General features: G+C 39.8%; 1 protein-coding gene across 4 annotated transcripts in view; it reads right to left on the bottom strand.

The window, feature by feature from the left end:
* Positions 1-216: 216 nt before the first annotated feature.
* The window catches only part of DNAJC12 (DnaJ heat shock protein family (Hsp40) member C12), a 54804-nt gene continuing 39698 nt past the window's right edge, over positions 217-15322 (bottom strand). For all 4 annotated transcript variants that reach the window (XM_037062675.1, XM_037062676.1, XM_037062678.1 and 1 more), the window contains 2 exons: positions 6957-7161; positions 217-546 (listed from right to left, as the gene is read on the bottom strand). In XM_037062675.1, coding sequence (XP_036918570.1) covers positions 452-546; positions 6957-7161 — 300 coding nt within the window. In that variant the 3' untranslated portion in view covers positions 217-451. The remainder of the gene's footprint in view (positions 547-6956; positions 7162-15322) is intronic.

Raw genomic sequence — 15322 nt, 5'->3', positions numbered from 1 at the left:
TATTATGAACTTAAGGAAAATTATTTCATTCTATAGGGGTAAGACAAGTAATTTCATACTTCATTTTAAGTCCAGAGTCAGAAAACATTTCTTGTACATCCAGCACTAATAGAGCCATCATATATCAATTAAATATTTAAATACAGAGATCAATTTTTAATGGATTTCAATAAATAACATGAACAGAAAAACACTCACACTACAATCCACTCTGGATCTAAGAGCCTTAATTTATCCAAATATTAAAAGAAACTTGTCTTTTGAAATTTTCTTCATTTAAAAAACACATTGTGAGAATGGGTTCAAGGATGGAGGAATCAATCAGACATGCCCCAGACAGGACATATAAACATGACATTTTAAAGATGTGAACACAGACTGCACAGGGGATGTAGGCGGCACAGGGGGTGGCCTTGCTCACTTGCTCTCTCTCCGACAGAGAAGGGACATTTCATATTTCATAGTTTCTGAATTTCCTCAGGAGTTCTGAAGGAGCATCTCCAGACCATCGGAAACGAAGGTGCCAATTATTCATATCTGAAAAACCTTTAAAGGATAGAAGAGAAGATTTTTAAATCAGAAGTAAAAACAAAGAGGTCAAGCTGGTAAAACACTTTGCTGATAAGACTTCACTGCAATAAATAAAATGTAAGGGTAAGTCTTTGGTATGAACTAGTAATATCTTACAGAAACTGATTAACTTAAGCAGACTTCTGAATTCTCATGAACAGGACTTAGTTTATATGGATGAGAGGATCTTACATGCTTAAACTTAATAATAAAAGGATATTTATAGATGCCTCCAGTGGTGGAGATTTTGACAATTCGCCTGCAAAAGAACTAGAAACAACTTTCAAATGACTGCCAAAAATAAAAGGTCAATGGTAAAGGATCTCTGTAACTACAAATAATTTATTCCATGATAGTAAGGGTTTTTTAAGTCTAAGAAACAACTTTGTTTTAAATTAGATAAAAGGTCAGTTTCCTTCTCTGCTAGAGGAAGTATAAATTGGCAAAACTCTCCCAGTAGGCAACTTGCAGTATTTACCAAACTCATTAAAATTACCCAATAATTCTACTACTAGAAATTTATCTTAAGGAAATAATCATGGATGTGCTCAAGGGTTTTAACTATAGGATGCTTTATCATAATACCTTTAAATGTTTTTAAAAACCAAGAAGCATTCTAAATCTTCAGCAACAGAAATCTGGTTAAAAGGCTTTGAAATAGTGACTAGCAATTTTTTAATATTTACAGTCACAGAAAAAGGTTCATAACATATTGCTAAGTGACAGGTGGTTTATGAAATGGTTTACAAAGCCTTCGCTGGAGTGACTCAATGGATTGAGTGCTGTCCTGTGAACCAAAGGGTCACCGGTTTGATTCCCACTCAGGGCACATGCCTGGGTTGCAGGCCAGGTTCCCAGTAGGGGGCGTGTGAGAGGCAACCACATTGATGTTTCTCTCCCTCTCTTATTCTCTTCCTTCCCCTCTCTCTAAAAATAAATAAATAAAATATTTTAAAAAACAGTTTAGACATTGTGATCTTCGACATTGTGATCTCATTTTTACACTTCTTATTTACGTGAATATTTATGTAAAAAAATATTTTTAAAATCTAAAAGAAATTACCACTAAATGTTAACAGTAGTTATCCCTACAGAGTTGTAATAGATGTGTTTTTCATTTTTATACCTTTTTTGTTTATCTGTATTTTCTTATTTTTCTGCAACAGACAAGTATGACTTTTTTCATTTTTTGTTTATAATATTGCTAATGAAAAAGTACGTTTACAGAATAATAAATAAAATGTGCTTCTATTGATATTTAAAATATTATCTAAAATACTATCTAAATATCTAGTCAGAAAAAATATACACAGAGACACTTCCAGCAAAGATGGAGGTATAACTAGATATACTTTGGCCCCTCACACAACCAAGAGAAGTACAACAACAAATTTAAAAACAAAAAGTAACCAGAACTGTCAGAAAATTGAACTGTATGAAAGTCCGACAGCCAAGAAGTTAAAGAAGAAACATTCATCTAGACCAGTAGGAAGGGCAGAGATGGGCAGCTGGGGAGGAGAGGACTCACAGCAAGGCAATGGCTGGAGGACCAGGCAGTCTCACATTTGTGTGTGGATAAACAGGGAGGAACAACTGGGAGTAAGACAGACTGTGCAACCCAGGGTTCCAGCACCAGGAAATAAAGCCTCAAAACCTTTGGCTGTAAAAATCTGCGGTTGTTATGGCAGCAGGAGAGACTCCCAACTCACAGGAAGTTTGTTGGAGAGACCCAGAGGTTCCTAGAACATACAAAAATCCACCCACCTAGGAATCAGCACCCAAAGAGCCCAATTTGACTGTGGGTAGCATGGAAAGTGACTGAAATTGGGCCCAGAACCCAGCAAGTGGCATTGTTCCCTCTAAGATGCCTCTCCCACGTACAGCACCACAATGCAGTAAAGTGGGTTGCCCTGTCTTGGCAAATACCTAAAGCTCCTCCCCTTACAAAGTCATAGGTGTGTCAAGGCAAAGAAATCTGGCCCAAATTAAAGAACAGATCAAAACTCCAAAAACAGAACTAAGTGATGAGGAGATAGCCAGCCTCCCAGATGCACAGTTCAAAATATTGATAATCAGGATGCTCACAAGAAGTGATTGAGTATGGTCAAAAAATAGAGGAAAAAGTTAAGGCTATGCAACGTGAAATAAAGAAAAATATACAGGGAACCAACAGTGAAGGGAAGGAAACCAAGACTCAAAACAACAATATGGGACAGAAGGAAGAAATAAACATTCAACCAGAACAGAACAAAGAAACAAGAATTTAAAAAATTGAGGAGAGGCTTAGGAACCTCCAGGATAACTTTAAATGTTTCAACATCCAAATCATAGGGTGCCAGAAGGAGAAGAGGAAGAGCAAGATATTGAAAACTTACTTGGAAAAATAACAAAGAACTTCCTCAATCTGACAAAGGAAATAGACTTCCAGGAAGTCCAGGAAGCTCAAAGAGTCCCAAGGAAGCACACACCAAGGCACATCATAATTGAATTACCCAAGATTAAAGATAAGGAGAGAATCTTAAAAGCAGCAAAAGAACAGGAAACAGTTACCTGCAAAGGAGTTCACATAGACTGTCAGCTGATTTCTCAAAAGAAATCTTGCAGGCAAGAAGGGGCTAGAAAGAAATATTCAAAGTCATGAAAGGCAAGGACCTCCATCCAAGAGTACTCTATCCAGCAAAGCTATCATTTAGAATGGAAGGGCAGATAAAGTGCTTCCCAGATGAGGTCAAGTTAAAGGAGTTCATCATCACCAAGCCCATATTATATGAAATGTTAAAGGGAGTTAGCTAAGAAAAAGAAGATGATCAAAAACTATGAATAGTTTTGATGACATTAGCAAAATGACAACAAACAGAATATTATTCTGTTTATTATTCTATTTATTTTTCATTAGCAAAATGACAACAAACTCACAACTATCAACAACTGAACCTAAAAAAAATGAACTAAGCAAACAACTAGAACAGGAACAGATTCACAGAAATAGAGATCACATGGAGGGTTATCAGTGGGGAGGGGGAGGAGAGGTGGGAGAATGGGCAAAAGGTACAGGGAATAAACAGCATAACTGGTAGGTGCAAAATAGACAGGGGAAGGTTAAGAATAGTATAGGAAATGGAGAAGCCAAAGAACTTCTATGTTCAACCCATGGACATAAACTAAGGTGAGGGGGGGAATGGTGGTGGGAGGGGAGTGCAGGGCAGAGGGGAATAAAAGGGAGAAAAAAATGGGACAACTGTAGTAGCATAATCAACAAAATAGACTTTTAAAAAAGAAAAATATACACAGAATAGTTGACAATGGTTATCTCAGGAAAACAGAATCTGTTTGCACTTTCTTTAGAATTATCAGAGAAAACAAATCTAAAGAATTTCCATTTAGGGAAAAAAGCACAAAAGGAGATACACTTCTGATGACCTGTAACTGAAACACACACAGAAAATATGTACTGTATGACCCTTTTAGTTTTAGGTATACTAACATATAAAAGTAACCTAAAGATCAGTATTAGATATGTTCTCTAGGTGGTAAGATTACCAGTTGCATTTTCTTCCTTTTGCATGACCATACTCTCTCACACCTCATCTGCTGCCAGCCAGGCTTCTCTGCCGGAGGGAGCCCTGTGCTAGAAGCCACAGGGTTGGAAAACTGGGAAGGTAGATGGATGCCTGGAGAACAGGACTGCACACCAACACCTTCTGCTACATTTGATTTTGTTTGTTTGTTTTTATTCCAGGATGTTATACAAAACTATTTGATGCTATGTATCAGAAGCCATTCACTCCATGAACAGGAGGAGAGGTGAGATTGTCTGGCACTCCAGTTTTCAGATGCCGTGATCCATATTTTACTGGTTGCAATGAAGTCAGAAGATGATAGCCACTATTTGATGTCTGCTCATCACAGAAGCGGCATTAAAAGGCAAACTCCAAAATAAATATTAAGCATTGCTTGAGGAAATTAACAAATATGCTGAAAAGTTATGTGAGAAGCCTCTCGGGGCTTGGTTAAGCTGACATGAATAATATTTTTTAAATGCTGATGTTACAAAAGTTTACACTACACTCAAATGAAGTTACAAATAATCATGCAATTGCACTTTGGTGTATCAAACTCCAACTGTAAGGCACTACTCATAACAGCCAATAATCTCTTAAACAACATTAAAAAATCACTGGTAAATGCAGCCTTTGGCAAAACTTCATAATTCTTATTCTTCAACAAACACCTCCTCAGAATACGGTTCCTCCCTCCGCTCACCCCCTCCACTTCATTCCTCAAACACAGTAAGAGAATACACTACAAGATGTGAAGGCATCAAACTGACACCATAATTTATCCTGAGTAAACTACGACGTGTCTGCACTGTGGAATATTTACCAGCTGCTAAAAACACTGAGTCAATTCTAAATGAAAGGGTCTAAGGAAAAGTCCTATAGTAATAAAATCTGACACTTAAAAAAATGATATGCCTGGTCTAAATATTTTACATATATTAAGTTATTTGCTCCTCAAAAAGTCTGCTTAAGTTAATCAGTTACTGTAACATGTTAACAGATTATACCAACAACTTACCCTTATGAAGTAGAAACTAGAATTTTAACCATTGTATACGGATAAGAAAACTCAGAGAGGTTAACTCTTGTCAACGTAAGAACATCCAAATATGTAGAGAATTTTTATAAAAATTTATTATTTGAGTTAAACAGAGGGCATGCCTGGAAGCAAGATCTCAACAGACTGAAAAATGATTCCCAGAATAACAGTTTGTAGTTTCTTCCGTGCATTTGAGGTTAAGGAGGGAATGTAAGAAAGATTGCATGAAGGTGAGGACTGGATTACAGGTTAAGAATATGTGCTCTCTTGAGGGGGGTCACAGTTTAGAAGGGGTCTGAAAAGAGGCATTTCAAAGGTCTGTTACCCTAGAGGCACAGAGGCAATGGACAAGGCTTGATTGAGGCAGAGATGAACCTTTCACTAGAGAAGTTCTAGGCCTGGGACGTGACTACCCACCATGACTTGTCCAGTGAGGAATTTATGATCAGATCACCCTGTGAGGTTCTTTCCGTAGAACCCCTTTTCTTCATCGGCACTCGGAGTTAGGGAGAGACAGATCTGAACATTCCAAGGCTGAATGGACAAATATTTGTATGTTTGCCTGTGTGCATGTGAGTGGGTGTTTGCATGTGTATGTTTGCTGACAACTGTTTTGCTGACATTCCGTCTTCTGCTTTGATCAGTTTTTACAAGGCTGATGCAGTCAACATACAGACTACAAAAAGATTTTTGGGGTAACCAGCAGAGACACCTGAATCAAACTCTAAGAATTCTTATTCCCAGCAAGTAATGAGCATTAAAAAGTTCTCTCCAAAGAGAGATTTGAAGTGACTATTTCAAGAAAGACTATAATTCACCACAAACTATCTAATTATCTTCTTTTATTGAATAAGTGTTCAAGAATGTTCAGGAACCTTCTGTTTAAAGGCTAAAATCTATTGGGGTGTTGTATCACCACCCAGAAAGTCAAAGAAGATTTTGAAGGACAGTTACAGTGTGTGTACGTAACACACCTCTCTGTATAGGACACAGTGGATGGCTAGAAATGGTAATAGTTCACATTTACCCAGGGCTTTCCCACTATGGGCAAATCACCATGCTAAGCATTTTGGATGCATCTCATTTAATCCTCATGATAAGTCTATAAGAAGGTACAATTATGATGTGTAGTTTTTAGATGAGGAAAGCGAGGTCTAGAGAAGCAAGTCTTACCAAGTAATACAGATAATAAATAGTAGAGTCAGGATGTGTAGCTTGGGAGCCAGAAGTTCAACTTCATTAACACCCTGCTTCAGTGGATCTATAAAGGATTCAGAGTGTCTACGGAGCTACTTACAGGTAAGGTATCTTCTCAAAGATAGTACAGTGCCTTAGAAACAGACTGAAGCCAACTGCCTTAGTTCAGACCCCTGCCTTGCCACATAAAAACTGTATAGCCTTGAAAAAAATCATTCAGCCTCCCTGAGCTTTAGTTTTCTCATCTGTCAAAAGAGAATGATGTTGATACCAACCTCACAAACTTGTAGTGAGGACTAAATAAAGTGACATATGCAAAAGTAATATTGAGATAACAGATGTAAAATAATTTATGTAAAACAGTCCTGCACATAGCAAACACCCCCCAATAAATGTGAGCTAGCATTATTGCAGTAGAGAGGAAGACAACCCTTAGAAATATCTCAATTTTCTTTGCCAGGAATATATTGAAGAATGTATCTCCTAGTTTTTGTGTCAGTGCTATGTAAGTATCTTTTAAGGTGCCAAACCAAGCCTTAAATTTGGCAGGAGGCAGACCTCTGTCTGCAAAGCGCTATGACATGACTTACTTGAAGAATTTGGATTCTGTGGGGAGAACGTATTCTCCAAGGACTCGGATTCTTTTTGCTCCACTTTCTCTGCGGTTGAACCCAGCTCCTCCTTCTTTATTTCTCTTTGCTCATTCTGTTCCTCATTTTCAGCCTCGTTGGTGTGAGTCTGGTCAGTGTCTTCCAGCATCAGATCTTTTTTACCTCTGACAGCCCAGTGCATTGACTATATGAAGAGCAGACATATAAGGTCAATATTATATAGTTTTCTACATTTAAAGTTGAATATGTTATAATATGCTACTTATCAGAATATTAAGCTTGACTATTAACCAGATTTTAATTGATTAATCCAGGTATTAATTAATCTTCCATGATTTGGAAGACTAATGATAGAAGGAAAAATCCATATTAATGGTTTTTACAGAGCAAAAGGACCAGCATCAGAGAGGTTCAGAGAATGAGATGTTTCCTCAAACTTTAACCCCAGAATTACCATATGGACTGCAATCCCATTCCTAGGTATATACCCAAAGGAACTGAAAACATATGTTCAAAGAAAAACTTATACAAGAATGTTCCTTCACAAAAGCCAAAAGGTAGAAACACCCCAAATGTCCACCAGCTAATGAGTAGATAAATAAAACATGGTATTTCCATACAGTGGAATATTATTTGACCATAAAAAGGAACAAAATGTTACAATGTGGATAAACCCTGAAAACATTGCTAAATAAAAGAAGCCAGACACAAAAAGCCACATATGTATGATTCCACTTATAAGGAATACCCAGAATCGACAAATCCATGTAGATAGAAAGCAGAGCAGTGGTTACCAGGAGCTGGGGTGGAAGGAGGAGAGGGTTCTGCCACTAGGTACTGATGCTGGGTGACAACATTGCAAATGTACTTAATAGCACTGAACTTGACACTTTTAATAGTTAAAATAGTGAGCTTTATGTTATGTGTATTTTAACACCAAAAAACAATGAGACTGTGTGCCTTGAGTAAGGCTAGAGATTAAACCTACTACTACTGTAACTGTTATAACTACTGTTGGGACCTTCCATTCAGCCATGATCAATGCAAAGTTGGCATTAGAATTCTGGCAATAAAAATATTAGAATTCTGGATTATACATCTTTTCTTTAAGAAAACACATAAGTAGGGATGGCTGGGGTCGGGAGGCAGTGGTAGGGGGAATATGGAGACAACTGTACTTGAACAACAGTAAAAAAAATGTTAATAAATAAATAAAAGAAAACACATGGGCCCTGGCTGGTGTGGCTCAGTTCCTTGGAACATCATCTCATAAACCAAAAGGTCATGGGTTGAATTCCTGGTCAGGGCACATGCCTGGGTTGCAGGTTCAGTCCCCAGTCAAGGCATATTAGAGGCAACTAATAAATGTTTCTCTCTGAATCCATGTTTCTCTCTGATATCGATGTTTCTCTCCCTCCCTTCTCCTCTCTCTAAAATCAATAAGCATGTCCTCAGGTGAGGAGGAGAAGAGAGGAGGGGAAGGGAGGGGAGGGGAGGGGAGGGGAGGGGAGGGGAAAAACACATGGCACAAAGCAGATCAATATTGACTGTGAAATATTTGTCCTAACTAGGTGGATTCACTTTATGTGAACTTTTCCAAGTCCAGTTATGCTCAAATAAGAATCATCCAGATGGCTCCCCATTTACTTTTGCAAGCGCACTGTGAAGGGTGTGCATGTGCACTGTGTGAAAGGTCCCCGGAAAGAAACACAGGAAGCTGCAATGGGGGCTTTCGGGGGGCAAGGAGCAGAACTGGGGTCTGGGATTAGGATGAACTCACTTTTCATTACATATCCTATTGTACTCTGTTCATTTTTTAAACAAAGGTATGTTAGTTATCTTTTTAATTGACAAATTTTAAAAAATCCGTGGTCATAGATCAACAGTTGGGTCTTGCCCATTGATTTCTGGTATAACTTTTATATTTGTAGACACACACAAGATCCAAGACCCCTGAAAAGTCTCCCCAGAAACCTGGTATCACAGAACTATGTTGAATATGCTGGGAGAGGACTTTTGCCCAATGATTTAACTGTGTGATTTTGCCAGAGTCACTCTGGCTGTGTATGGTGGGATCTAGATAAGGGGAAAATTAAAATGCATTTTCAAAATGGAAGGATTTGTTAGGTCAGAGCACTGAGGAACAAAGGTCAAAGACAGAGTTCCTTCTCCCCAGAGGCCCTTTTGTATCTTTTCCATTTTGTGTCCTATATATATATTTCCCATAAAAATGTTTAAAATTGGATAGATGGGTGGGGGAAGGGAGGAAGAATAAATGAATACAGAGTGAGAAAGAGAGATTAAGAGTTTGCTGTGTTAAGAATATTTCACTTAGCCCTGGCTGGCGTAGCTCAGTGGATTGAGTGCGGGCCTGCGAACCACAGTATCGAGGTTCGATTCCCAGTCAGGGCACATGCCTGGGTTGCAGGCCAGTTCCCAGCAGGGGACTCCGGAGAGGCAACCATACATTGATACTTCTCTCCTCTTCTCCTTCCCTTCCTCTCTAAAGATAAATAAATTAACCCTGGTGTCAACCAAAATACTAAACATAACGGTTTATTTTCCTGATATCCAGAATACTGCTTTCTTGAGCTACAAAAAGGGAGAGGGGAGAAAACAAAGCAATCAATACAAAACATTGATTTCCTGAAGTCCAAGGCTTACTGAAGTAGCTCAGAAGTTGTAACATTTTAAAACTGTATCAGAACCACAAAAGCGGCCGCCTCAGCTTCGCATGTTCCCCGTGACACAAGGGGCATCTTGCTTTTCACCCACAGTGCACTTCAACTGCTCTTAAAATGCTGGGGTTACCAACTTCTGCCTGAGAAGACCACAGTTAACAAAACTGTTTAAACAAAACAATGTAGAGAGGCAATAGCCGAATATTACACCCGTGGCCAAGTTGTCTCAACAAAATTTCCCCCCCCCCAGAATCTAAACCCTGCTTTAAGGCTGAGTGGCTGTCACTGGTTTCTCTGCAAAGATATGAGGTATGGGGGGCGGGGGGTGGGGGTGAGTTCATCAGCACAGCAGCACCCTAAAGAACTTAGAGACACCACAAATTCCTACCAGCGCTAATACTGGCCTCTCAGCAGGAGCCAGGAAAAGCACCTCTCCAAGAAGAAAGGAAAAATGCAAAGGAGTAAAATGCCTCCTTGGAATCTTTTAAATAAATCTTTTCATGACAGTTTTTAAAGAAAATTAGAAAATGGTAATGACAGGATGTTAATGAATAATAGCCAAAATGATCATAAAAATAACATGATCTCAGCTATGCTAAAGATATATTCAGATGTAAACATATAAATATATTTGTAGATACCTATAGATAAAATAAAGACAGACAGACTGAAGGGTAATGTGGTCTTGTGCACACCCTAAAATCATAAATATATTGAAGCCTTCTGCCCTCATCCAACCAGAGTTGCTTCTTCCTGTAGCGCGGGTCTGGCTAGATCACTGGGGGCAGAGAGACCCCGAGGCAGCATAAAAGGCTGCTCTGCCCCGAGTGGGGAAGGGAACCCCAAGGTGGCATGAAAGAGCCCGCCTCCCTCGGGCGGAGAAGGGAGGGGCTGTAGGAGGAGAAGGGAGGGGCTGTAGGAGGACGCTGCGGCCTGCAACGGTAAACAAGCTGGCGACCGCGTGCGTTGCCCCAGCCACCGAGCCCCGCAGTGTGATACCGCAGAAGGAAGTTTGCACGGAATATGTGCCAGGCTAGTGAAATGTTTGGACAGTAGAAAAGACCCTCCTACCCGCTTCCAGATTATGGCGACAGGAGTAGGGGCAGAGACACTGCGCCGGCTAAACTTGGTGGACGCCACCCTAAATCGTCTGGGAATTTGGACCCTTCCACTTGGCATGGGATTTTGGGGTGGGAGATTTAAACGGAGGGCGTGTAGAAACTTGTCACCTTTTTCCTTTCCCTCATTAGCCTGGTGGGGAGTCAGCGACCCAAGTGTTCCCGGCCGGTGGGCCCTGGAGACCTCATGGTTGGGTAGCATGTCCGCACCCCTGCCAACATGAGAAGTGGTGGCAGTGCTGGTGACTGGCACTGCGCAGCCCTGCTCAGCCAGGCACATGGACACACCAGCGAGCCAATGGCCAGAGGGACAGGGTGCAGGTGCTGAGCCGGTGGGCAGCAGCTGGAAGAAAGGGCAGTGCACCGTGAGTCACATGCTGGAGCACATAAACTCCAGAAAGATGCCGGAAGTCGAAGCATGACCAGGAACCAGCTAAGCCGCATATCCAAAAGTGTGGTATTTTATAGATGGGAGAAGATTCCAAGCGCAGCCTTAAACTGATCTGGCAAAGGATGGAGGAGTTATTTGTCTTTGGGTATTTTAAAGGAAATGAGCTTTGAGGCAGAAGCACATTATTCTTCCAAAATTATATAGCCTTTGAATAAAAGACTCTTTCCTTTTTCACCAAACCTTGCCTCTGGAATGTATGGGCAGTGGGCAGCAGCATCCCACATGACTGTGCAGTAATATTCCCATCTTCAACCTTTCTTCTCAACTGCAAAGGAGCATTATTCTCCAAAATAATCAACCCACTCACCCCAATATCCAAGAATTACCTCATAATGCAATTTCTGCCACCACTCAATGTAATTGGCACTGACACTAACAAATGAAGGGGAGAGAGCCGTGGAAGGAAATGCATGTTAATACAGCTACATTTGCATGGCAGGGTTATAGAGTTATTTTTCTTTTATTTATTTCTATATTTTTCAGTGTTTTCCAAATTTTCTATGACAAAATTATATGTTTGTGTGTTGAGCAAAATGGTTTATAACACTTGACTGACCTACCTATCATCTTAAGCAGTTGCTCTCAGTGACCACCAGTTCACTCCAGGAGGGGTGGGCCCAGAATCACCTGAAGGAATATTTTTGCATGGATAAGTAGTCCACTAAGTTGCTTGCTACCTTGGAGTACACAGCTGTTACCAAGCAGGTGCCACCTGGCTGTGGTCCTAAAGGTTACACATAAATCAAGCCCCCTTTTGGGTATGGACATCCAAACTCTTGATGCTGCCCAAGACTTCCCTTCTGTCCATAAGTTTCCTTAGAAAAGACCACCTCAGAAAATTTTCCCAATAATATGTACAATTAGAAAAAATTAGATTTTAAAAGTTAAATGCACTTATGATTGCCAAAATATACAGCATTGGGCAAAAGAAGGTTCACAGTTGTGAGTATGCAAACTACTTTATTCTTGTATTTTATTTATTAATTGTTGTACTATTTTCCTTCTGACCAGCTGTAAATCTGCTTTCGTCCCCCTCCTCATACATGAGGGGAGCTTCTAGGTGCTAGTAATGGGTGCATTGGGAGGTATGGTTACAAAGCATATACTTCACAACCATTTACTAAATTGTAAATGTAGGTGATATGCATTTGCCGGTAAGTTTTATTTCAAAATAAAAATGTTAATTGTAAATAGGGTCAATGGCCTCAGCAGGTGTAAAATATAACCTGCTTTTGATTTGCTTCTGTTGTTGTGTTTGTTTGGCTCCTTGAGTTTCTTGCACATGCACGGAATAGAAGAGGCTGGCCAGTGGCCTCCTCTGTGAAGGGGAAAGGATATTGGGAAGGTTGGTGAAAAACAGAGTAAGAAAATCAAGATATCAGGGTCCAGAGAGCTGAAAATATGAGCTGTGAGTGGCACAGATGGCCTGTACACTTTGTATTCACTCTGCCTTAGTACTTCTCTCTTGAATGGGAGTGCCTACAGCATGCCATACATGGGCGGTGAGGACTAATGACTCACCTATAGTAAATGCTTTCAAAGCCCTTAGTGAAAAGATATTTTGAGATACTAGTCTTACTTATCCATCTCCTTTATGCATTTTGTTATCAGCCCCCATCTCTGCTGATTCCAATTAATGAAATGCCCCAGGGAAAAATCCAAACTATATCAAACCCATAGAGGCACCTCTCATGCTTCATAGTTCAATCAAAGGTCTAACGTAAGAGCAATGCTAAGCAGCCTGGTTCACTGGGACACAATTAGATCACTCATTTCCATATTCACAGAAATTACTTCTCAGCTCCACTAAGGCATTAGTTGGACACAGTATTTAACATCAAGCAAACTATTGTACAGTGACTTGGTTCAAAAGAATGACCATCAATAAAAATATCAAATTATAGCAGTTGATAGAGACAAAGAGGAATACTAGGGTGGGGAGAGTCTGCAGAGAAAAATAATGAACTGCACCAGACAGAAAATCACTGTGTGCATGTAATGAACTAACACTAAACAGACACCAAGCCTGAGTGCAAAAGTCACTGCCCTATGTCATCGTTCTGCCTTTTCAATTAACTCGTTTACCAGCTTTTCTCAATGGAGTGTTTCTTTTTTTTGAGATTTTATTTATTTAACTTTAGAAGGGAAGGGAAGGAGAGAGGGAGAGAAATATCGATATATGGTTGCCTCTCGTGCATCCCCCGCTGGGAACTGGCCTGCAACCCAGGCATGTGCCCTGACTGGGAATCAAACCTCGACACTGTGGTTCGCAGGCCCGCACTCAATCCACTGAGCCACACCAGCCAGAGCTCTTTTTTTTTTTTTTTAATCTAGGACCAGTTTTCTTAAATCCTGTACTTTGGTCAATGCTGGAGTTTAAAAATGTGGTGTCTATGTGCTAGTAAATATTGAGACAAATAGGAAAACAAATTAATGGACTCAGATGAGCCAAGGATGGGCTAAATAACATTCAAAACTGATGGGTTATTTTTATCCTGGATCTCCATGAGTACATTTTTTTTAACTTGCATTTCTGGGTGATTTCTGACCTGCTTTTGGATAACATCCAATTAAGACAGACTCTGAATAAGCCCAGATGGTGTTGAACTGCATCCCAGCTGGCCAGGGAAACTGTGGCTCCACAGGCACAATAGGAAGCTTCCCTGGCAGTCTGCAGCCAGCTGGACTCATCCCAAGGACACCTTGTCCAGGCAGAAACAGCAGGCAAACAGGTACATGTGAGGGTGATGGGCAGCCCTAGCAAGCCCTCCCAGAAACAATTTGTCAAACAATCAATTCATCAAAACTGTGTTTCTGTTTAACTCTTTATAAAGTGTAGAGCAATTAACACTGCATGGGGCAGCTGTAAAAGCTTAGGAGAATTTTTCTCAGAGCTTTATTTGGACTGTAGCTTTGCTGTTACCACCTTCCCACAGCCATCCCAAAGGCATTCTGCCTTATATTTTGGAGCTAGAGGGAGAGCCATTCATACCCTGAATCTCTTGGGGGCAAAGCCATTCAGCTTCTCCCTAAGATTCTTTGAGCTAGAAAGGCATCTATTTTCAAGTTATCCCAAGATCCCAAAGGCCCTGGTTACAGGAACCCTCATCCCATTATCCCTTTTTTTTTAACCAACATCACACATCTAAATTTAAATTTCCAACACATTCATTGACCTCAATGAATTCTTAAAATATCTGTACAAATTACACTATCAGGAGAAACTTCTAAAAAGAAAAAGAAATAACTAGTGAAGTGACAGGTACTTGGCATAAGAACAAAATATCAGTTACAGTTTCTTCCTTCTTAGATGATAGAAATGTGCCATTTCAGGAGTTCTCCCAAAGGGAATTTCTGCAATAATGAATCCACGTGTGATGCTGCAAAAACACAGTGTGGTCTGTCCTGCCTTGAAGGTACTGGAACTAATATTGCTCCCTGCCAATGCTTTTCCTTCAAGGGGGATTATAATGTTTAAATAAAAAACAGAAACACAAGATTGATGATGGGAAAGGTAGGGATTTTATGAGATTTAACATTCTATAAATGTGTAGGACAAGCAAACATGCTTATATGTTTTAGATAAATCTTACCTATCCTACATTATACCATTTCCTCACCAGAATGGCGAGTGTAATATATATATACACACACACACACACACACACACACATACACACACATACAAATATATATATATATATATCCCAAACACCCTAGTAGTGATGTTTAACTATGAAAGGATAAACTACAACCTATCAGGTGATGAACAACAGTAGGTAAACAATTACTAATTTTTATGGAGTGGTGAATGTGAATGGATGAATGAATGAAATGAATAAATACAGAGCAACAATTAAAATGCTACAGAGAGAGGAGAGGTTTTCACATGCAGATGTCACTGTGTGGATGAGAACAGAAAAGAATGAAAATTTACAGAACATGTAACAAATGAGGTGGAAAATGCATAAAACTTGGCATATGGGATTCAAAGTCCACTGAGGAAGTGAAGACAAAACTGTTTGTACCAGTCTGCAATCCCACCAACAGTGAACTAGGGCAAAGGGGGAAAATTGGGACAACTATAATAGCATA

This window comes from Sturnira hondurensis, unplaced genomic scaffold (genome assembly GCF_014824575.4).
Source record: "Sturnira hondurensis isolate 20B ecotype Veracruz unplaced genomic scaffold, ASM1482457v3 Scaffold0014302, whole genome shotgun sequence".
Taxonomy (NCBI): domain Eukaryota; kingdom Metazoa; phylum Chordata; class Mammalia; order Chiroptera; family Phyllostomidae; genus Sturnira; species Sturnira hondurensis.
This window is presented reverse-complemented; position numbering and strand designations above follow the sequence as displayed.